Source organism: Macrobrachium rosenbergii, chromosome 8, assembly GCF_040412425.1.
Source record: "Macrobrachium rosenbergii isolate ZJJX-2024 chromosome 8, ASM4041242v1, whole genome shotgun sequence".
In the NCBI taxonomy this organism is placed as follows: Eukaryota; Metazoa; Arthropoda; class Malacostraca; order Decapoda; family Palaemonidae; genus Macrobrachium; species Macrobrachium rosenbergii.
This window is the reverse complement of record NC_089748.1, coordinates 7,958,146-7,982,279: the sequence shown is the minus strand read 5'-3', so window position 1 is coordinate 7,982,279 and position 24,134 is coordinate 7,958,146. Positions and strand designations below refer to the sequence as shown.

Below are 24,134 nucleotides of genomic sequence, written 5' to 3'. Positions count from 1 at the left end.
CCCACTCGTTCTCCCAGGTCTAGACCTCTGTCGGACTCCCCTGGTTCAGGGAGAGGGCATGTCGAAAGCCCGAAAGGAGGCGAGTGGGGCTTGCTCCCAACAGTCACCCCCTCAAGTTTTCCTGTTGTGCATTCCCAGGATGCTTCCATGCACGCCATAGAAAAGGGCTGCTGGGGATGTGTCTTCTAGTGGTGCTGATTCTTTGACTCCTCCTCAAGTGGGCGCTTCAAGCATTCTTCTCGCCCTCTCAAGAGGTCTCGCGCCGTCTCTCCTGCAGCGATTCCTAAGAAAAGATCGTTGATGGATCCATGGCGGGCTGTAGCTTCTGGGAGGATCCTGAACCTTTTTCCTCCTCCTCTTCAGTGGATCAGCCCCCCTCGGAAAGGAACCTCGCGTACCATTGCTAGTAATAAGCGTGATTTCGTTCCAGGAGTGTCTACATCTCGTCCAGCTTCATCGCAGATAGTGCCTCCTCCTACTACCGGTCAACAAGATCCCGTTTTGTCGCTCAAGTCACGGACAAATTGACGGATCTTACTCAGTTCTTTTGTGGCGCTCGTGCTGCTTCGGGAGCACCTGTTGCGGAGCACTTCCTTTGAATGCGCCACAAGTCTTGACTCAAGAGCCTCCCACTTCGCATGCACCAGTGAAGAGGCTCAACCAGGCGCTTCAGCATTCTTCTCTGACTCCGGATTCGCCACGTTCTGTTGGCGAGCGCCACTTCAGCATGGCGCGCCACACACCTGGCGGATTCAGCGCCACTTCAGCATGGGCGCCACACCACACCTGGCCACATTCGGCGCCACATCGGCATGGTCACAAGACTTTAGATTCCATGCGACCTACATTTCGCCAGGAGTTTCAAGAAACAGTTCCTGCACACCAATTGTCTCCTGTGTCTTCTGAAGAAGAAAGATGAAGAAGATGTAGAAATGGAAGAGGACATTCCAGGAATCAAGGAGAAATCTTCTGGTTATAAGAAGTTACTCAAGTTTTTCGTTGAGAACTTTGGGGACTCTTTTAAGCCTTCGACTCCGGCATCTCCCAGATCGCAGTTTAAGAGGGACAATGCCTCGGATCCAGCTCCTTTTACACGCCTAGTATTGGCGATTTCGGCCAGGAAGGCTATCAAGAAGATTAATACCTGGCTCTCAGACAAGAGAGAGCAAGGCAAGAGTATGTTTTGTCTTCCACCCTCCAGATTGGCTCATCGCAGCCGCATGTGGTACGAGACTGGAGAACGTTTTTCTTTGGGTGTGTCTGCCTCCGCTCAAGGACTTCTCCAGTCTCGTGGATTCAAGTCGTCACACAGCTCTTCAGTCAGCGAAGATCTTCTTCACGCAGTCAGAGTTGGATCATCTTCTCAAGAGTATTTTCGCTGTTGTGGAGGTCATCAGTTTCCTAGATTGGTCAGTGGCGGCTCTGGCTAGGAAAGTCAAAGAATTCGGACTTTCGGATGTGCAGTTGATGGATTTCACTTCGGTAGTCGACTGCATAGACAAGGGAGTATGCGATAGTGCCTTGGAGCTAACTTCGGTTTTTGCAACCGGAGTTCTGAAGAAACGACAACTCTGGTGCTCTTTTTTGGTGAAGGGGTGTATCCCGCAACCAGAGGTCTGCTCTCCTCTTTTCCCCTTTGTCGAAGGACCACTTGTTCCTGAAGGAATTAGTTCGAGGGATTACTGAAGCTCTCGCGCAAAAAGCAACACAGGACCTTTTGGCTCAGTCAGCAAAGAAACCAAGAAGGCTACTCCTGAAGCAACTTCCACCAAAACTTCGGTGTTTTCAGACACTTCCAAGACGTTCAAGGGCAAGTCTGCTTCTCGGCCCTTTTCCAAGTTCCGTGGGAAAGGGAAAATCCTCTACTCGACCTTCCAATATTCAACAAAGAAATGAGTGTGCTGTCCTCCACATAGCAGTAGGTGCCAGACTCCAGTCGTTCTTGGAGGCCTGGCAAAAGGTCACTCAAGATCCTTGGACCTTACAGGTGATTCGGGAAGGGTACTCCATCCCATTCCAACAAAAGCCCCCGTTGTCGGACGCTCCAGTCACTTTTCAACGTACTCAACGACTCTCAGAAGTTTTGCGCCCTTCGAGAAGAAGTAGAAGCACTACTAAGGAAACAAGCCATCGAATTAGTGCCGACCCCATGCTCTCGGGGTTTTACAACCGCCTCTTTTTAGTTTCAAAGGCGTCGGGAGGTTGGAGGCCAGTTCTAGACGTGGCGCATTGAACGTTTTTGTAAAAAGACGAAATTTTCGATGGAGACGACAGAGTCGGTGTTGGCATCTCTTCAACCAGGCGACTGGATGGTCTCGATAGACCTCCAGGATGCGTACTTCCATGTTCCAATCCATCAGGAATCAAGGAAGTTCCTGAGGTTTGTTTTCCAAAGGCAAAAGTATTCCAGTTCAGAGCTCTTTGTTTTGGACTGTCAACTGCACCTCAGGTGTTTACAAGAGTTCTGTCAACGGTGGCGAAGAATCTTCACTTGCAAGGAATAAGGATGTCAATGTATCTGGACGACTGGCTTATGAAAGCACACTCCAAAGCCAAATGTGTGGAGGACCTAATAAAGACATTATCTCTGGCAAAGGAACTAGGTCTACTAGTCAGTGTTCCGAAATCGTCCCTCTCACCATCACAACAGATGGTTTATTTGGGAGTGAGGATGGACTCTCTGGCTTTTCGGGCTTCTCCATCAATACGGAGAGTAGAGTCTTGTCTAAGCATGATAGACAACTTTCTACATCGCGAGGTTTGCTCAGCCAACCAGTGGATGAGCTTGCTGGGGACTTTAGCCTCGATGGAGAAGTTCGTAAAACTGGGGAGACTCAAGATGAGGCCTCTGCAGTTTTATCTACAAAGCCAATGGCCACATAAAACCCATCCGGATTCCTTTCTTTTCAAGATCTCAGATCAGATCAAGAAGGAGCTGGTCTGGTGGAATTCAAGAGAAAGACTAGAGGAGGGAATTTCTCTTTATATCAAGAACCCAGACCTCACACTCTTGTCAGGCGCTTGGATCAGGGGTGGGGAGCGACTTTAGACAACAAGGAATGTTCGGGCCAGTGGCAGGAAGAACAGAAAGAACTGCACATAAATGTGAAAGAACTGAAAGCGGTACATCTAGCCTTGATGCAATTTCAACAAGAGGTAAAAGGCAAGGTAATTCTAGTTCAGTCGGACAACACGACAGCTCTTGCTTATATAAAAAAGCAGGGGGGCACTCATTCCTTCTCCCTGTATCAGACGACCAAGGAACTTTTAGAATGGTTGGAAGAGAACGAGGTCACGTTATTGACCAGGTTCATAAAAGGCGAGAGGAATGTAACAGCGGATCTCTTAAGCAGGAAGAATCAAGTCTTGCCCACGGAATGGACCTTACATCCGCAGGTTTGCAAACAGTTGTGGAATCTGTGGGGTTGTCCGCTAACAGACCTGTTTGCAACAGACAGAACAAAACACCTCCCCGTATATTGCTCCCCAGATCCGGACGACAAGGCACTTTGGGTGGATGCAATGACAATGAGTTGGGATTGCCTGGAACTTTACGCTTTTCCACCTTTCAAAATTATCAGGAAGGTCTTGGAAAAGTTCAGGAACCACAAGAACACCAAGATGACACTAATTGTTCCATTCTGGCCATCGAGGGAGTGGTTCCCAGATCTTCTCCTCCTCCTCGCAGATTTTCCAAGGATCCTCCCGTCGAGGAAAGATCTACTCAGACAGCCCCACTTCCTGAGGTTCCATCAGAACTTGTCCGCTCTACGGCTTGTCGCCTGCAGACTGTCGAGCGACTCCTCAGGAAGAGAGGCTTTCAAAGGAGGTTGCAAGCGCTATTCGACAACCCAGAAGAAAGTCTCCAGACGCAGTATACCAGGCAAGATGGAGTCAGTTTAGAGACTGGTGCAATAGACATGGAGTTTCGTCTTCTAAAACCTCTCTAAATCAAATAGCGAAGTTCTTGCTATCCCTTTATAAGGAAAAAGGATTGTCTTTGAGCACAATTAAGGGTATCGATCAATGCTTGCATCGGTATTTAAGCACAGAGGTCTAGACATCTCGAACAATCAGGATCTAACGGATTTACTTAAGTCTTTTAATACCTCGAAGACGAAAGTTCCTAAACAAATAGCATGGAATTTGGACATCGTTCTTAAATGGATTTGTTCAGATCAATTCGAACCTTTGGCAAATGTCTCGTTGAGAAATTTGACTAAGAAAACTATTTTTCTAGTAGCACTTCAAACAGCCAGGAGGGTGAGTGAGGTTCATGCCTTGGACAAAACTATTGGTTTCGCTCAAGGAAAAGCTGTATGTTCTTCCTCTCTTAGGTTCTTAGCGAAGAACGAAGATGCGTCCAGACCATGGCCTTGGTCTTTCAGCATTAAGAGCCTTTCAGATCTTGTGGGAGAAGGAGAACAAGAGAGATTGTTGTGCCCGGTGAGAGCCTTAAAGTTCTATATTCACCGAACAAAGGGAATCAGGGGCTCTTCAGAGAACTTGTGTTCTGTGAGAAACCCGACAAGACCACTTTCCAAGAATGCTCTTGCTTTCTTCTTAAGAGAAGTTATTTCAAGCCCATGGGAATGTCAGGACTCAGACACAGGAATTCTGAAAGTGAGAGCACATGAGATAAGAGCTGTAGCTACATCTTTAACTTTCAGGCACAATCTCTCAGTGCAAAAGATTGTGAATTCTACGTTTTGGCGATGTAAGTCGGTCTTCGCATCGCATTACTTGTCAGAATTGAAGACAGATTTTGACAATGGCAGTACCTTGGGCCTTTAGTAGTTACTGACACGGTGGTGGGTGAGGGAGAAAGAGGGGCAATCCTATCCGACTAACATTTTCTCCTTGATGTTGGAAATTGGGTTTGGTTGCGTCGTCTGTAGGTACTATGTTTGATGGTTTAGGAGTACCTACAGTCTTTTTAATTTTGTGGTTGAAAGTTTTTAATTTTTAATATTATGGTGATAGAGGTGATCCCTTATTTTAATTTGGTTCTGCGCCCAGAGCAAGGGCATACTAAGTCTTGTCCGTCACGGCGTTGTCCTCTCGGCAAGTACTAACAGATTGTATCTGACACCCGGATCCTTTATATCCTGTCATACAATCGAGGATAAGCAGACTACAGAGGCAGTAACCGCTGAGTCAGCAATCCTTCAAGGTAAGGAACTAAAATTCATGTTTTGATTTCTAACAATGTATGTGGCTGACATGGTCCCACCTCCACTAAAGGTGCCAATCAGCTATATGTAACTACCAGGTAAGTTCTATAAGTAAAAATGATATTTTTATGATAAAATAAGGTTTTACTTATACTTACCTGGTAGTTACATGAATAAACCCGCCCACCTCCCTCTCATGTCAAGTGGGCATAAAACTTAATGGGTTCTAGAACATTGTTGGGATAGTTCCTTGTTACCTATAGAGGGCGCTGGTAGAGGATCACCTAGGTGTTTATAGCGCTAGTAGCGCGAAATTTAAAATTCTGCCGTGACGTCAGAGACGACAACTATATGTAACTACCAGGTAAGTATAAGTAAAACCTTATTTTATCATAAAAATATCATTTTTACTCTTAAAAATGCAATTTTCCCTTCCATATTTTTCTGTTTCGCTAGGGGTTCACAAGCATTGCTCACCCTGAGTTACAGACAAATGCTGGAGGACTTCGCCTTTCACCTGACCTGATAGCCGAGTCATTGAGAAGAGTTCTGCTTGACCCAACCTCCTGTAGCAGCTGCACAAGAAGCAGTTCTTCAGGCAGTACATTCCTGTGTGTTCAGGACTGGGAGACCTTTCAGCTTTCCTTACAAGCGCAGGCTTTCTCACAAGCAGCAGCGGATGTAGCTGGATATCTCTTGAAGTCCTGTACAACACTGTCCCAGGCACTGAATCCGTCTTTGCTGGTTGGTGTCATTGACAGAACTTCTTCTCGGGTCAGAGTTGCTCTTCAAGTCTGGACTTGTCTTCTCCGCCGAGGGTTGCTTCTCTCCCTTTCATTTATAAAGAACGTAGCCCCTTGCGACCTAGTCTTCTATCTGAAGTAGCCTTCTTCTCCTCAGTCGAGATTTAGCTACGGATGAGAAGCTTCTTCAGTCTTGCTGTCCCAGTGAACTGTTCCCTGAGTGGCATGTGACTCTCGTTTAGGGTCCCTGTCCTGTGCTCCGCACACGCCCTTACGAGAGTCGTTGGATAGAGATGTGCCCTCTTAGGACTGTCTCTCATCTCGCTCCAGCCTTTGCATAGAAGATGGAAGAACAGGTGAAGGGGATCAGTACCTCGACTCCTTCTCAGATGTCATAAGTGGACTCTGAATCCATCGGCATCTAATGTTGGGTTCTAGTCCTTGTTCCCAGCTCAGCTAGAGCTAGTCATCTTCGGTAGCCAGTCATCACTGCAGAAGCTGTCCCCTCAGGGGCAGCTTCACCTTTGATTCTCTTCATGGAGAATGAAGGAGATCTGCTTCCAGTTCTTAATCCTTTCCTCTCTTGAAGAATGATGGAGGATTTAGGCTGGTGCTTGATCAACAGAACCTCTGAATATGCCTGCATATTCTCCTTGTGACATGCTTCTGTTCTCAGATGCACCAACCGGGGAATAGGTGCACACCTGTAAAACTTATCTTTGAGGTGTGCGACGGAGATGAAAATTACCTTCTCATCAACATCCTGGAACTCAAGGCAGTTTTCTGGCCCTCTGAGAGTTTCAGGATCAGTTTTTTGAGATACTCTATGGTTTTGTTTGGCAACACCACCACTGTAGTGGCATATGTCAACAAACAAGAGGGTCTCATTTCCCAGCTGTTGCTTAGGTTGACTTTGCAGGTGCTCTAGTGAACTGTAATGCACTCTGTAGAGCCGTCAGCCAGATACATTCCGGGCAACAGGATGTGTTGGCAGGCAAGCTCAGCCTCTGGCACTGAGTGACAGGGACAGAGTGATCCTTTCACTCAATTCTTCACTGAAAGGTTACTCGACTTGAGGACTCCCTATCATCTTTCTGTTCACCACCCAGCAAACAGAAGTCTGCAGGTCTTCTGCTCCGTCGTACCAGACCCACAGGCTGCTACTGTGATGCACGCTGACATTGTGGGACAATCTTGACGTCTTCATCTTCTCTTCGTATTCATCTAATTCGCAAGATGTTCAGCAAAGTGTTGTTCACTCCGAATTTAGATGAATGCTAGAAAATGTCGCCTTTTGCCCGACCTACTGGCTCTGCTTCCAAGTCACTGTGAAGAGTTCCTCCCTGACCTGACCTGTGTCAGTGACACGTGACAGCGGTTTCTCAGGCAGTACAATCCCTGTGCCTTCACAACTAGAGACTATCCAGCTTCCCTTGCAGGCATAGGCTTCTTGCCGAACAGCAACAGAGATAGCTGGATATCTCTCTCAGTCCTCTGCAGCAGTACCCAGGGATTGGAGCCATCTTCATTGGTTGGTGTCGTTGACAGAACCTTTTCTCTGGTCAGATCTGCCCTTCAGCAGGTCACAGACTTCCTTGTCTTCTTTTGATGAGAGTTGCTTCTCTCTGGTTCAGTTGTGAAGACTTAGACCCACATTCAGCCTAGTCTTTCACCTGAAGGTAGCCCGTCTCTCCTCAGTTGAGATTCAGCTACTGATGAGAAGTTTCGATCGGTCTTGCTCTTCCAGGGATCTAAGGTCCTTCGGCAGCATGTGGCTCTCGTTTAAGGTTCGTGTCTCGTGCTCTGCATGCGCCCATGCGAGAATCGTCAGACAGGGATCCGATCTCAAGTCCATCTCTTGTCTCGCTCCAGCATTGGGGAAGAGGATAGACGGTCTTCATGGACCTTCTTTGCTGTGCACTTTCAGGAGATGGAAATCAGTAGCTCGACCCGTCTTGGATGTTGTAGTGATGCTGAACCCGTCAGCACCTGTTGCCAGGTTCGAGTTCTTCATGATACCCTCCCCCTTGGACTTTGTAGTCGATGATCCAGATCAGTCACTGCTTTGTCCTGTTAGGGTGCGGAGGTACTTTCCGAAGAAGACTCAACATCTCTTATGGGTGTCGACGACCTTGTGCTAGTACTAACTCGCCCAAGAAAGAAGTGTCCAAGGACACGTCTTTCTCGCTGGCCTCGAGAGACGATCAGAAGGGCGTACAGTAAACCCCCCACATTCACAGTCTCACTATTAGCGGACTCACTTGTTCGCAGTATTTTTCCACTGAGAAATATTCTCTAATTACTGTATTTTCAAATAATTTTCATTACTAAATGCACTTTTTGTGATAAAACTTAAAATACTCAGGTAAAAGCATTTTTGGAGGGTTTTTTTGTGTTTAAGCTATCAAAATAGACAGTTGTTCCGACACGATATACAAACCGTCTGTCCTTTACATTAGGAATTACTTTCAGTGTAGGCTGGAAAGGGCCGTTAAACTCTTGAGCAAGGTGGTTAGGCGGTAACTACCTCCAGGTAGGCGGGAATACCCGCCTGCTCAGATGTAAACATTCCAGTTTGCTTTTGGCCATCATGCGTTGTAGACGTGGTTTTGGTTCTCTCTGCCTGACTGTCGCTAAGCTCTTATTATCCCAGTGGGATCTTTCTATATTTTTGTGTATATATTACATGTGTTTGATGTTTATTAATACAAACCCACAATTTGTGATAACCTTGCATAAGCCGTTGTTCCCCTGTGCTGTGTCTTGGGGTTTGATGGCCAAGGGCGTATTTAGAGTAGTGTAACCGAGTGGTAATGCTTCTATTACAGTAGCCCTTTATTTAGATACTGAAGGCGTTCCCTTGTATGTTCAGAGATATTAGATTGGGACGTAATATCTTCGCTCCCCTGCATTGATTGGGACGTAAGAGTTCTCTTCCCTTCTTGGGCTCCCTCCCTCCGTGTACAAGGGCATGACTACTTCCTTCCTACTTGTGCTGAGTGTTGTTTTCACTGCCTGTGCTTGGAGGGTCGTGGGCCGGGTGGGAGGTTGCAGGTGTCATCTGTAAGTTCCGCTTCCACGGCACCCTTGGTGGCCTCCCCTCCATCCTTTTCTCTCCCCGTAGGTTCTTCCTTCTCTCCTTTGGTAGAGATCTCTCTCCTTCGCCCCCTTCGCTCACTTGTCGGGCGAAGACCGCGGCGGCGGTTGGGTGACCTCTTCTTGGGTACCCCTCTCGCTGCGTAGGGCAGTTCCCCTTGTAGCGAGAGGAGTCTCCCTCTACTAATCATCTTTGCTTTTTCTTTCAGGTTGGCAGCAGTAGTTGGCTGGATATCTTGCATGAAACAGTCCCGACGTTCATTTAGTGTTGCTTCAGGATCGACCACAGTACCTGACTGGATAACATAGTTCCACTTCAGGGTCGTTCCGACTCTGTTCCTGCCGATGTGGATCGATCACTGTCATTGCTGGCCTTGATGTATACTGTGGCAATGCCTCTGGCATATCTGCATTCCATCTGCTCCTGCTATTCCTTGTGTTATGCTCCTGTTAACTCGATGACAGTCTGTGGGGTGCTCTTCCTGGTCTCCTGCCACAGCTGTCCTGATCGTTCCTGTCGCTGCTGGTGACTTTCATTTGTTGTTCATGTCCGTTGCTGTAGCTCCTGCTTTCCGAACCGCTTCCATAGCTCCTGCATTGGTCATCCTGATCATGCCCACTGCTTCTCCTGGTGGTCGTGCCCGGGTCTGCTTCCATTGTGTTCCTGCCTAGCTGCACTGGAGGTTACGATGTCTGCCATCCTGTAGAGGATGTTGGCGTGAAGGGGAAGGAAGTCGCCTTGTGGAAGTGACGTTCCTGGCCGTTGCAGTAGCTCCTGCCTTCTGAACCGCTGCCGTAGCTCCTGCATCAGCTAACGTGATCGTGCCTGCTGCTTCTCCAGGTGGTGGTGTCCTCGGCCGCTTCCATTGTGTTCTTACCTAGCTGCCCTGGAGGTTACGATGTTTCATGTCCACCAGCCTGTAGAAGATGTCGGCGGGAAGGTGAAGGAAGTCACCCTGTGGAATTAGCCGCTGTCGTCTTCAACTTATCTTCGATTTCATCTTCTGCTGCTTCTTCCTTCCTCTCCCAAGGTCCAAGGGGGTCCCTGAATCCGGACAGACCTCCTTCGGCCAAAGGAGAGGAAGGCTGCTTCTTTACCCTTGATGCCCCTCAGAGGCAGTGGGTCTCTTGTTGGCTCTTCCTGACCTTCGGGTTAGGAAACCGATTCACATAGCCCTAGGTTTTGTGTTTCAGGAGCAGTGGACGCATAGACCCTGGTTTGCGATCCCGTTCCCAGTCCTAAAGGTTTCACCTCTAAGACGGTCTGCTTTGGGCGCTCGGTCGCGAGGCTCTCTGAGTGCTCGAGATTCTATGGAATATTGAGTATTCCGATCTGGTTTGGAGAGTACTCTCCCTTCCCAGTTTGGGAGCAGTGAGAGAGAAAGGGCCAAGGCACCCAGGTGTCTCAGCTCTTCCTGCCAGCACCACAAGCGCTCCCCGAGTGCTTACCAGTGCTCGGTCGGGGTCCCAGTCTGGTGTCTCGATCCTATTGGTTCAAACACCAAAGAAGCAGGGAAGAGATTCCCTTAGGGAGTCCTGCGGGACTTTTAAGGGACTGACTCTCTTCCGGGAAACAAGTTTCTCTCGTTGGCTGTTCCCTTGGGCGGGAACCGATTCGCATTCCCCTGTGGGGTCTGGCATTTCGAGGGCCAAGAGAGCGCGGCCTCTCGAGGCCATGCCCTTGTTGTCAGTCTTGGAAGTTTGCGTCTAAGACTGGTTCTCTGCCTGGCTCTTTTTGATTTCTTAGGAAACTGAAAGCAGCCTCTCCCAGTTTTTGGGAGTCTCATGGGTGGCGCGAGTTCTATGAATCACGAGCGCTCTCCTGATGAGAGGCACAGGACGAGAGAAAGTGCCGAGACACCCAGGTGTCTCGGTGCCAGGTGGGTGCCAAGACACCAGGTGTGTCGATACTGCCTGCCAGCTGCTTTGGTTGCTTGGCCGGGTTTCATCCTTGTGTCTTGAACCTTAGGGCTCGAACATGCAGGATTGCAGACACAGATTTCCCCTTTGAACCTTCTTCTCTTAGGGCCTCGGCCTCAAAGGAGTTTAGAGTTCGGGAAACTGGCGCTAGTTCATGGCAGACGAGTTCCACCCTGTCCAGTGCCGATTATGTTCACGAGATTGGCTCAGCTCGGCTTGCCTGCCCCGCCCAGCCCCTGATTGCCCTTGCGAGACTGGCTTGGCTCAGCTCTGCTCGCCCCGCCTGCCTCCCAGTCCACCGCATACCGCCAGTCGGATCATGTTCGCGTGATCAGCTCAGTTCGGTGCGTCTCAGCTCGGACCCGCTCGGTTTTTCCGAATCGGGTTCTCGACTCTGTTCGAGTGAACCCTCTGCTTTTCCCAGGAAAGCGCTTTGCCACGGCACGAGCACTTCTCTTCCCCTGTGTGGCAGTAATCTGCTTCGGTTGATCATCACTCACGGTCCGCCTCTCCTGCTGGTCTTACTGGCAGAACAGGTAGGGGTACTCTGTCTCCTCACCTGTTCTCTTTCCCCCTCGGTTGTTCCGAGAGGCACAAGACCGACAGAGAGTTCCGACGAACTATCTTCGGAGTTCGGCTGCCTGGTGTGCTTTGGGTGTTGGTCCCCCGATTGTCTCGTAGTACAACCAGGTAGCCAAGGAGGGTTTCTTGGGATCTGTCAAGGTTTCCCTCCAAGGGGAAAGGTACAGGAGTTTCATGCTTCGGAAACAGCGAGGTCTTCCTCTTCAAGTTGCGATCGCCCTGGTTTTTTTTTTTTTTTTTTTTTTTTTTTTTTTTTGAGAACTTTGCGCCAATTCGTCGACGCGAGGATCCCTGGGACAGGACCACGGCTCCCCCAGTTCCTGAGGGGTCGAGAGTGTTGGGGACCGCCGTGGTCCTTGCTTCCGAGAGCATTCTCCTCCAGATGAATTCTTTTCTTTGGACAAGGAGTTCATTAAGGTCGAGATACCAAGCTTCTCCCCTGCCTCAACAGAATAAAAATTCTTCTTGCCTCAGAGGGTCTTGCCGACTGCAATTCTGTGGGCAATTCTGGTGCTAAGAAGGACTTTGTCCCCATTCAGATCTCCGGTTTTGTAAGTCCCGAGTTGGCTTGACCCTTAGGAACGAACCTTTACTTGGTTCTGCCTTTCTCCTTCAGAGATTTGCCAGATACCTTGGTAATCAAGGTTTGCATCAGGGCACTACCTTGTCCTTTGGACAATGGCCAAGGCCTTGTGGTCTTAGTCATCTCGGCTCGACCTTGAGTTCAAGCCAGCCCCCCTCAACTCCTAAGAAGTCCCAGGCTTTGGAAGAAGATTGTGGAACACATAGCCCTCTTCTTCCCTTCTAGGGAAATGCACATAACTGTCTCTTTCCACCCTCTTTTCCATAAGGGAGGAGGGAAGAAGGGAAGAGAGAAAGAAATATCGACCAGGAAGAAGTTCTCCTTCTGCTAATGCCTGGATGAAATGATACTTATAGAGTCTCTGGAGCTGGCAGCGACATTGCCGAGACCTGGGAATGGAATCCTTTAGGAAAAGTATCGATTTCCCTTAGGTCTCGGCAATTCTTTTCATCAAACTTCCATCCCGCTTCCTCTCCCATGCTCCCAATTTGGGAAATGCCAGCCCAGCTAGAGCTAATTGTTTCGGTATCCTGTCATCTTGCAGAAGCTTCCCCATGGTTGAGAATGGAGGTCTGCCTCCATTCCTCCATCCTTCTTTCCTCTTCGAAGTATGAGGACAGAGTTAGGCTAATGCTTGATTGAAGGAACCTTCGAGTATGCTTGCATATTTTCCTCACATCATGTGTCTACTTACGGATTCACCAGTTGAGGAATAGGCGTACACCTGTAAGACCTTGTTTTGAAGGTGTGTGACCGAGACGATTAGTACCTTCTCATCACCATCCTGAGCTCAAGGCAGCCTTTTGGCCTTCCGAGAATTCAGGATGAGCTTTGCGACACTCAGTGGTTTCGTTGAACAACAAAATCACTGTAGTGGCATTTGTTGACAAACGACTGTAGTGGCATTTGTTGACAAACGAGAGAATCATTTTTTCCTCCTGTTTCATCTATTGACATTTACTGGTACTTGAGTGTTCTATAGGGCACTCAACAGCTCAATTAGCCAGATGCATTCCCAGTGGGGATGTATTGGTAGGCGAGCTTGCCCTTGGGTTTGAGTGATCGGGACAGAATGCAGTGCTCACTCTTTTCTTCACGAAGAGACTGCTCAACTGAGAAACCCCTACCATCTTTCTGTTGCCTTCCTACACAACAAAGTCAGTAGTTTTCTCGCTCCTTCATACCAGACCCAGGGGCCGCTATGGTGAGGCATGCTGTCTTTTTGGGAAAAATCGATATTTATGTTTTTCCTTCCTTATTTGTTTGTTTTGCTAGGGGTTCACAAGCATTGCTCACCCCGAATTACAGACAAATACTGGAAGACTTCGCTTTTCGCCCGACCTGATAGCCAAGGCACCAAGAAGAGTTCTGCTTGACCCAACCTCCTGTAGCAGCTACACAAGAAGCAGTTCTTCAGGCAGTACATCCCTGTGTGTTCAGGACTGAGAGACCTTCCAGCTTTCCTTGCAAGCACAGGCTTTCTCACCGAGCTGCAACGGATATAGCTGGATACCTCTTGAAGTAAGTTCTTCATTGGAGGGTGGGTAGAGCTCTCAGCTAGCATGCTGTTGGCCCAGCATTCGACTCTCCGAGCGGCCAATGAAGAATTAGAGGAATTTATTTCTGGTGATAGAAATTCATTTCTCATCATAATGTGGTTCGGATTCCACAATAAGCTGTAGTTCCTGTTGCTAGGTAACCAGTTGGTTGTTAGCCACGAAAAATAAATCTAATCCTTTGGGCCAGCCCTAGGAGAGCTGTTTATCAGCGCAGTGGCCTGGCTAAACTAAGATATACTTAACTTTAACCTCTTGAAGTCCTGTGCAACACTGTCCCAGGGACTGGAGCCGTCTTTGCTGGTGGGTGTCGTTGACAGAACTTCTTCCCAGGTCAGACTCGATCTTCAAGTCTGGACTTCCTCTTCTTCTCTGCCAAGGGTTGCTTCTCTCCCTTTCATTTGTGTAGAACGTAGGCCCTTGCAACCTAGTCTTCTATCTGAAGTAGCCTTTTCTTCTCCTCGGTCAAGACTTGGCTACGGACGAGAAGCTTCTTCGGTTGTGCTGTCCCAGTGAACTGTTCCCTGAGTGGCATGTGACTCTCGTTTAGGGTTCCTGCCCCATGCTCTTGCACGTGCCCTTACAAGAATCATCAGATAGAGATGTGCCCTCTTAGGACCATCTCTCATCTTGCTCCAGCCTTGGATTAAAAGATGGAAGAACAGGGATGAGGATCAATACCTCGACTCCTTCTCAAATGTCATAAGTGGACTCTGAATCTATCGGCATCTATTGTCTGGTTCGAGTCCTTCTTGTTCCCCCTCCTCCTTGGACTTTGTGTCAATAATCTAGATCATTCGTTACTTTGTCCTATTAAGGAGCTGTGGTACTTTCCGAAAAGGCTCGACATTCCTAACCTGGATGTCATCGACGTTTTCGTTAGTACTCGCTCTCCTAAGGAAGAAGTGTCTAAGGACACATCTTTCTTCTAGCTTTGTGTAGCAATCGAAGGAGGTACTCGGCAGCTGGCAACGATGATACCGGTACTTTCCATCCGTGAGCTCATGAAGTCAATGGCTCGGTCCATCCCTTGTATTTGGGAAGTTTCTGTCGGTCTAGAAGCAAGACATGGTCTCATAGACTGCACTCTTGTCTTCCTGTGGTCTTGCCCACAGACCCTTGGAACCTTTTTTTCCTTGGCCCTGTGGTGGCTGCTCAATAAGTTGTGTTGTCGTACCCAGCTCCTTGACGAGGACGAGTGGCATCTCCTCCTTTGGGATGAGACTCGAACCAATGGTTGCTGGATCTGGCACTGATGCAGTAAGACTACACATCAAGCACCCATTCTATTTTTCTTCTAGAATCATAGAAGCAATTCCGCTCCTTCTTTTAGCAAGGGGAGGAAGGAGATACTGGCAATAAGGGAACCCCATCTCAGCTTTTCCTTACTGCTTCCACTCTAGATCCTTCCAGCCTATTTTGTAGGAGTTACGTTTCCTCACTCATCTGAAAAGGTCCAGTATCTGACATTTGATCTTGCAGTTCCTACACTCCGATCATTATGTCAGAGGCAAAGTACTCCTCCTCGCTCTTTCGACCAGGAGGAGTAGCCCAGGTGTGCAGAACTCCAGTCAGTTCAGGAGACTCACTCAGATTCCTCCCTCCAACCAGTGAGTCTTCCTAATGTAAAGGACTGAGGGTTTGCATATCGTGTCGGAACATATCACAGTTTTTGAGAGTAAACTGTATTTTTCCTAATTATACAAACCTGAGGTCCTTTACATTACATATTATGCCCGCCTCATGCCACCCCTCAATCTGAACCTGGACCGAAAGGCAAACTGGAATGTTTACATCCTGGCAGGCGGGTATTCCTGCCTGCCTGGCGGTAGTTACTGCCTAACCACCTCACTCAAGAGTTTAACGGCCGTTTCCAGCCTATGCTGAAAGTAATTCCTAATGTAAAGGACCTCAGGTTTGTATAGTTAGGAAAATACAATTTACTTTAAAAATTGTGATTTTTGCCTTACTTCCCCCGACTCGTCAGATTTTTCTTAGCCTATTTTCATATGAGTTACAATTCCTCACCCATTCGAAAAGGCCCAGAAGTCTAACTTTCCTATATTCCGATCAATATGTCAGAGGCATGGTACTCCTCCTCGCTCTTTCGACCAGGAGGAGTAGCCCGGGTGTGGCGAACTCTAGTCAGTTCAGAGACTCACTCAGATTCCTCCCTCCAACAAGTGAGTCTTCTTAATGTAAAGGACCGGTGGTTTGTATATCGTGTAGGAACAGATCAGTTTTTGAAAGTAAATTGTATTTTTCCTAACTATACAAACCTGAGGTCCTTTACATTTATGCCTGCCTCATGCCACCCCTCAATCTGAAACCAGTGCTTAATGTAAAGGACCTCAGGTTTGTATGGTTAGGAAAAATACAATTTACTTTAAAAAATTGTGATTTTTTATGAGCCCTGTAAAACTTTATGAATATATGACTTAGTGGTATTATTAAACTATTAAATAATAAATAATGAAATGGTAGATGTGGAAGTGGAAGGACAATGACAGGTGGTAGGATCTAGAAAATCCTGGAGTAAAGGTGCATATGAGGACTTGACCCAAATGGGAATTGAAGTAGGAAGTGTATGAGGTGGAGGAGGCTGGAGAACATTGTTGAGGCACCTAAACCCTAAAAAGGGAAACGTTATGTACAAGTGTTAGTGGAAATGATGATTATGATAATCTATCTGAGTACTGTATTGACGGCTAAAGGGGTGGCTTCTTCAGGTATGGGTGAGCTCCAAGGCTGGGAGAAAATAAACATAAGCATAGGAGTCATCTTAGGCATGACTTTATTAGTAGCGCTAGGAAAAGTAAGGACTGTTAATAGAAAATAAGTCTTACAGGACTCAATTCCATCACAGTATTATACTGTATTTAATACTAAAATATTGGGTATGTAGTAGCTGAGATTTATGCAGATCTAAGAAATATAAGTTATACTGTTTATCTTTTATGAATTTTGTAAAGGCAGGATTTTTGCTTATGTTTGACAGCAACAGTTTTAAGGAGTTTTTGTACTCTCAAGGAACCTGTGTTCATTATATGACTGACAAAGAGTTTCTTCATCACAGATCAGCATTATCTTGATCATGCTGCAGCCACTTTGTACAGTGAAAGCCAAATTAAGAGTATTACTGCTGAACTCCAAGGGAACCTCTTTGGAAATCCTCATTCCCGTCACACACCAAGTGATACGGCCACTCAGATCATAGAGTCTGTGAGACAAAGGTTTGAGCTTTTATTTCAGTATCTTAACCTCTTTGTACCTTGATATACTTAGTACAAAATTTTGTCAAAGGTCCAAACTCATATGCATTCCTTGTGCATGAGGTTTGTTTATTTGTACTTGATACTAAAATAACTTTATATTAACATGGCATCTATAATTTGATGTAGTTTTCTGTTAACATGGCTTATAATTAATTTTGTCATGTGATTAAAGGAGAAAATTTATTATACTTTGAAATTGGTATACAGTACAGGTATTGTTAAGTGCAGAATCCTCTATGTTAGATGACATTTTTTTTTTATGTACAGTGTGCTATAGTATGATGCTAGTTATACATGTGGTTTTAATATCCTTAAATATCAATCCATATATATGGATTAATATCTATAAATATCAATCCATATATATGGACAATTACATGAAGTTCCAAGCCTGCATCCTTATCATTCTATCATGAACTAGTAGCATCTTAAGAGCAAACCATGCAAGATATACTTGTATATATACTGTACTTGTATAATAACAAAAGAGCCAGTAATTTCAAACAGCCCATATTTTGCATTGGAACTGAACCCCAGACATTTCAGTCCCTGTGAAAAGAATTGGTGGTACTATACTGCACATACCTGGTCAAATCATGAGGTGTCATGCAATAAGTCAAGTTATAGTATGAATTACAGTACAGTACTAGCATTCCCAAACCTTTGTCATGGTTATTTTGAAATTTCTCATCGTTCCTCTTGCTTCTATTTTGATTGTGAACTTTTTATGATATTATGAATAACAATTTTTCTGATTCCCATAATAGTAACAAATTTAGTATTCATTTACAAGAATTATCACTCCAGTCTGTTAAATATATGTAGAGTGTAACTCATTTTTTTATATAAGTGACTTACCCAGTAATTACATAGCTATTAGTTTTCCATGTATGGCAGCCTAAATTAAAATTTCACAGGTAGCACTTCGAGTGCTCAGTGTAGGTGCACAGTACCGCCCCCTTACGGCAATACTAGGAACGACTTAGCTAACCACCTCATTCTGTTTTCTGCTGTACTCGATGAAACAGCGAGTACTTTCTGCAGCTTATTCTTATTTTCCAGTTATGTCACCAGATTTCAGTAGCATTACACAACACCAGAATGCTTATTTCATAGCCTTTGAGCAGAAATATTTCAGGATGAGTCGTGTTTTTTATTTTTATTGTCTTGGTTCAGATTCATCAACAAGCCAGATACTTGCAAGTTGCCGGTAATAGTTTGGTCTTAAGAGTAATGCTCGAAAGGTTGGACCATTCCTTTAGGCCAAAACGTTTACATTTATATTTTGCTTACAAGGCTTAAGCTATTGGGAAGTCCCCGGTAAATAATTGTCTTAAAAGTAGTTCTTGAATATTACGCCTTTCCGTTAGGCCCAAAACTTTTGCATTCGTGACCTGTTTACTGGGCATAGGCTACACCTAGACACTGGTAAATGATTGCCTTTAATGACTGCTTGAATCTTGAATGTTACATCATTCCGTTAGACCAAACTTTTGCTCTTATGATTAGTTTACTGGCCATAGGCTATTCACAAGCCTCCAGTAAATAATTACCTTAAAGTAATTCTTGAATGTTACGCCATTCCTTTAGGCCAAACATTTGTGATTTATTTTTGTTTATCGGGCCTAGGCATCTCGCAAGCCTCTAGTAGATTATTTTAAAGTAATTCTTAAATGTTACGCCATTCCATTAGGTCAAAACGTTTGTAATTTGTTTTGTTTACCAGGCCTGGGCTACTCATCACACTTTCTTTTGCAGTGAACTGAGAAGTGCAGGAGCTGGAACGTAGTAAGGAGAGAATTGTGCATAATGTTTGTCTGCAGTGAGCCTTAGGTGGAAACATTCTCAACAGCCAAGTATTGGGTACCGGTTCTTGCTTCGGCAGTACTTTGGAATGTTACAGAGGTTCAAGTGGCCCCAGCTTACAGAGGTATTTTCCTGGTATCACGCAATCGTGAACGTTCCACATCTTGAGCTCCTAGCCTCCAGCGCTAGCCACTTGCATCCACTAGTGGTGGGCGTAATTGGTTACTAGATTCAGTCACCAATTAGAGAATAAAAACACATTGTTTTACAATATTAGAGTTGGATTTGCTTTGATGCTTTAATGCTAAAACTACTTTTTGCTATAAATTTATCTTTTATTTTAGAAGATACATGTACATGTGTTATCTTAAAATGCATACATGTCTGAACATATAAAATGTTAATGTTATTCATACATTTTATGCAGGTTTTATGCCCAAATACCAGAAATTGCTAAGAAGATATAAAAAAGTAGTTAGTAATCAATTACTGATCGATTTATTTTTCACAAAAGTAACCAGTAACTGCAATTACAAAAATCAGTGAAACACCCACCACTGGCCTCCACCCACCTCCTGCTTCCTCCTGCCACCGCGAGCACAAGAGTGACCGCCACCTACCTCCACCTGCCTCCTGCCTCCACATGCCTCTTGCAACCTCCCGCCTCCCGGGCCCAGCCCAGAGCATGTGGCACCCGGTGCCAGCTCATGTCCACCTGGCGCCAATTTTCTCCTGCTAATAACACTCATATGTTATCCACTTGCTCCCACACCCGGCTCCCTTGGTTGTTTCCCATGCCTTTGCCAGCCTTATATTTTGGTTATCATGAATTTAGCCATTGTAACAGTGAAGTGTTGTGCAGTGGAGGAGGTGGCTACTCGTCCCCTGATACTCCTAGACGAAGGTCCCTGTCCCGCTCCCCCGCACTGGGGAGAAGACACACTGGAGGTCCAGGGGAGGTCGGGGGTTTACCTGCGGGTCTTGCCCCCTCAGTCGAGCCTGTTGCCATTCCCGGGTATCGACAGACAGCCACTGAAAAGGTGTCTTACTGGATGTGTAGTGGAGGAGGTGGCTATCTGGCCCCTCAGATCTCCTAGACCTAAAGTCACTGTCCTGATCCCTTGCACCTGGGAGGAGATATACTGGCAGTCCAAGGGAGTCCGAGGGGGTTGTCCCTGATAGTTGCCCCTCAGCTGAATCTGTAGTCTATTCCCAGGCTATCGGTAAACAGCCACTGAAAAGGCGTCTTGATGGAGGTGTAGTGTTAGACAGCCACTGGAAAGGCATCTTAATGGAGATGTCTGAAGAGATGGGATAAGGAGTGTCCTTACTCTTGGAAACAACTGTCATCTTCTTTAAAAAGCCCATGAGCTCCTCAGATTTACACCTAATTGGGGCTAAAGCAGAGTCTTCCTGAGCCGATGAAGAAGGAAGAGACGCTGCGCATCCTACCGTTAACCCAAGCTCCCAGATGTTGGCGTGGAATGCTCCTTAGTTGGCGCCGAGCGCCCAGAAGTTGGCACCGAGCGGTCTGGTGCAGAAGTCTGAAGCAGCAAAGCAGGCGCCAAGTGAGAGCTGAGGTAGCGCTTAGCAGAAAGAGACTGGCTTTTTCTCGAAGCATCTTGTCGCTTGGAGACCAAATCAGGCACTCGCAGATCTTCTTCACCTCTTCCTCAGAACACATCCATCGTTGCAGAGTCCTCTGTTTTGGTTTTCAGCCTCAACTCTTTTTTTTCGAGCTTTTTCCGTCTGCCAAGAGAGTTTAAAGATGGTCCACAAGTTTCTATAGCTCGGAAACTTAGTGGATGTACCTCTGGGGACTGTCATCCACCATTGTTAGTCAAGATTAGGCATCATATGAGAGTCTTACTTTTTCATCCAGTCCCGAGGTTTCCAATGCAAACAAGCACTGTAACGTGTTTTTGTTTCACCATGCAATTACAGTTGCCGTTCTCTGCTTCCTGTCAAGAGGTAGGGAGGCTAGCCTCATCTCTCATCCTTCCTACATTTTTGATGTGGTTCCCTCTGACTTCATGCCTGGATTCAAATTCCAGTCTCCTGGCACCAACCAACTAGCACCGTGCGCCGATTCCTGAATGCTTGCCCACTCTTTCAGAGCACTTTTGGAGCTCGGCTTCCACTGTTGAGCACCTAACGCCCACTCACAGGCTAATTTCTTCTTTTTTAGAGGATTGTGTTTGACTTACAGAGTTGGTCACAGCCTGGTTTTAGAGTAGGCCTCAGTTTTTTTGCTGTGTCTAGATTTTGGTGGAATATGGACTTGTTCCGACACGATTTACAAACCATCTGTCCTTTACATTAGGAATCACTTACGGCGAAGCTGGACACGGATGTTAAACTCTTGAACAAGGTGGTTAGCCAGTAACTACCATCAGGTAGGCGGGAATATCCTCCTCCCCGGATGTAAACATACCAGTTTGTTTTCGGCTGTCATGAGTTGCAGACGTTCTTGTGGATCTCTTTGCCTGACTGTCATTAAGCTCCTCTTTATCCCAGTGGGATCTTTCTGTATTTTTGTGTATATATTGTGTGTTTGATATTTATTAATACAAACCCACAATTTGTGATAGATTGCAAAAGCCGTCGTTCCCCTGCATCTGTCTTGGATTTGACGGCCAAGGGTGTATTTAGAGGGGCATAACTGAGTGGTAATGCTTCTCTTCCAGTAGCCCTTTATTTAGGTACGGGAGGCGTTCCCCTGTATGTTCGGAGATTGTAGATTGGGAGATAATATCTTCACTCCCTTACAATGATCGGGATGCAAAGAGTTCGCTCCCCTTCTTGGGCTCTTGCCCTCCATGTACAAGGGCATGACTACTTCCTTTCTACTTGTGTTGAGTGTTGTTTTTGCCGCCAGCACTATGGAGAGTTGCGGGGCGGGGAGAGGTTGCGGGTGTCACCGGTAAGTTTCGCTTTCACGGTGCCCTTGGTGGCCTCCCCTCCTCCCTTCTCTCTCCCTGTGGGTTCTTCCTCTTCTCTCCATTGCGCTCTTCGCTCACTCATTGGGTGAAGACCGTGAAGGGGGTGGGGGCCAGGGCAATCAGGTAGCCTCTTCTAAGGGGCCTCCTCTCGCTGTGTAGGGCAGTTCCCCTCAGAGTGAGAGGAGTCTCCCTCTACTAATCATCTTTGCTTTTTCTTTCAGGTTGACAGTGAGCATCGCGGACGCAGCAGTAGTTGGCTGGATATCTCAGCTGGGATATCTTTGCGCGAAGGAGTCCCGACGTTCATATAGTGTTGCTTCGGGATCGACCACAGTACCTGGTTGGAATGGCATAATTCCTCGTCGGGATCGTTCCGACTCTGTTCCCACAAATGTGGATCGATCACCATCATTGCTGGCCTTCATGTATGTTGTGGCACTGCCTCTGGCGTATCTGTGGTCCGTCTGCTACTGCTGTTTCCTGCGTTATGCTTCTGTTGACTCAACGACAGTCTGTGGGCAACGACAGTCTGTGGGCGGCTCTTCCTGGTCTCCTGCCACAGCCGTCCTGATCGTTCCTGTCGCTGCTGGTGAGATTCATGTGACGTTCCTGGCCGTTGCTCTAGCTCCTGCCTTCTGAACTGTTTCCGTAGCTCCTGCATCGACTGTCCTGATCGTGCCTGCTGCTTCTCTTGGTGGTCGTGTCCTGGGTCGCTTCCGTTGTGATCTTCCCTAGCTGCCCTGGAGGTTACGATGTTTTATGTCCACCATCCTGTAGATGTTAGAGTGAAGATGAAGGACGTAGCCCTGTGGAAGTAGCCACCATCTTCTTCAACTTCTCTTCAATTTTGTCTTCTGCTGCCTCATCCCTTCCTCTCCCGAGGTTCGAGGGGATCCCGGGAACCGGAGAGACCTCCATTGGCCGAAGGAGAGGAAGGCTGCTTCTTTCCCCTTGATGTCCTTGGACATCTAGAGACTGCCTCCTTCTGAGGAGGTAGTGGGTCTCTCGTTAGCTCTCCCCAACCTTCGGGTTCGGGAACCTATTTGCATACTCCTGGGTTTTGTGTTTCGGGAGCCATGGGGGCGCAGACCTCTGTTTTGGCTCCCGTTCCCAGTCCTAGAGGTTCCGCTTCTAAGACGGAGGCTGCTTCAGGCACTAGTTTGCGAGCTGCTCTGAGTGCTTGAGATTCTGTGGAATATCGAATATCCCGATCTGGTCTGGAGAGTACCCTCCCCAGCCCAGTTTGGGAGCAGTGTGAGAGAAAGATCCGAGGCACCCAGGTGTCTCACCTGCCAGGACAACAAGCGCTCCCCAAGTGCTTACCACTGCTCGGTTGGGTTCCCAGCCAGTGTCTCAATCTTATCGATCAGTTCGAAAGCCAGAAGAAGCAGGGATGAGACTCCTTCGGGATTCCTGTGGGACTTCTAAGTGACTGACTTCCTTCTGGGAAACAAGTCTCTCTTGTTGGCTCTTCCCGCCCTTGCGCGGGAACCGATTCACATGCTCCTGTGGGGTCTCGCGTTTCAGGGCCACAAGAGTGCAGCCTCGAGAGAGCACGCCCTCGTTGCCAGTCTTAAAAGTCTGCATCTAAGATTGGTTCTGTGCCTGGCTCTTTTTGATTTCCTAGGAAACCGAAAGCAGTCGCTCCTGATTTTTGGGAGTCTTGTAGGTCACTAGAATTCTGTGAATCACGAGCGCTTTCCTGGTGAAAGGCACAGGACGAGAGAAAGTGCCGGGACGCCAGGTGTCTTGATACTGCTCACCGGCTGCTTCGGTTGCTTGGCCGGGTTTCATTATCGTGTCTTGAACCTTAAAATTCGGGCATGCAGGATAGCAGACACAGAATTCCCCTTTAAACCTTCTTCTCAAGGGGCCTTGGCCTTGAAGGAGTTTAGAGTTCTGGAAATTAGCGCTGGTTCATGGCAGACGGGTTCAGCCCTGTCTATTTCCAATTGTGATTGTCTCGGTTTGCTTGCCCTGCCCAGCCCCTGGTTGCGTTCGCGGGACTGGCTCAGCTTGGCTCGCCCTACTTGCCTCCCAGTCCACCGCTTACCACCCGGATCGCATTCGCGTGATCGGCTCAGTTTGGTGCGGCTCGGCTTGGTCCCGCTCGGTCTTTCCGAATTGGGTTCTTGGCACTGTTTGAGTGAACTTTCTGCTCTTCAGAGGAGAGTGCTTTGCCACGGCACAAGAGCTCTTCTCCTTCCCCCGTGTGGCAATAATCTCCTTTGGTTGGTAATCGCTCACGGTCCGCCTCTCCTGCTGGTCTTACTGGCGGGACAGGTAGGGTCACTTTCTCTTCACATGTTCTCTTTTCCTCTCGGTTGTTCTGAGAGGCACAAGACGAACAGAGAGAGCTCCGACAAATTTGTCTTTCTTGGGAGTTCGTCTACCTGGCGTACTTTTGCTGTTGGTTCCCCGATTGTCTCGTAGTACAACCAGGTAACTGAGGAGGGT

At 47.2% G+C, this 24,134-nt stretch overlaps 1 protein-coding gene across 4 annotated transcripts in view; it reads left to right on the top strand.

Annotated features, from left to right (window-relative positions):
• LOC136840588 (molybdenum cofactor sulfurase-like) overlaps nucleotides 1-24,134 on the top strand; it is a 165,468-nt gene that overhangs the window by 29,548 nt on the left and 111,786 nt on the right. For all 4 annotated transcript variants that reach the window (XR_010853660.1, XR_010853661.1, XM_067107242.1 and 1 more), the window contains exon 2: nucleotides 16,731-16,887. Coding sequence is in view for 2 of the 4 variants with exons in the window: in XM_067107242.1 (XP_066963343.1) it covers nucleotides 16,731-16,887 (157 nt within the window). In the remaining 2 variants the exon portion in view is untranslated. The remainder of the gene's footprint in view (nucleotides 1-16,730; nucleotides 16,888-24,134) is intronic.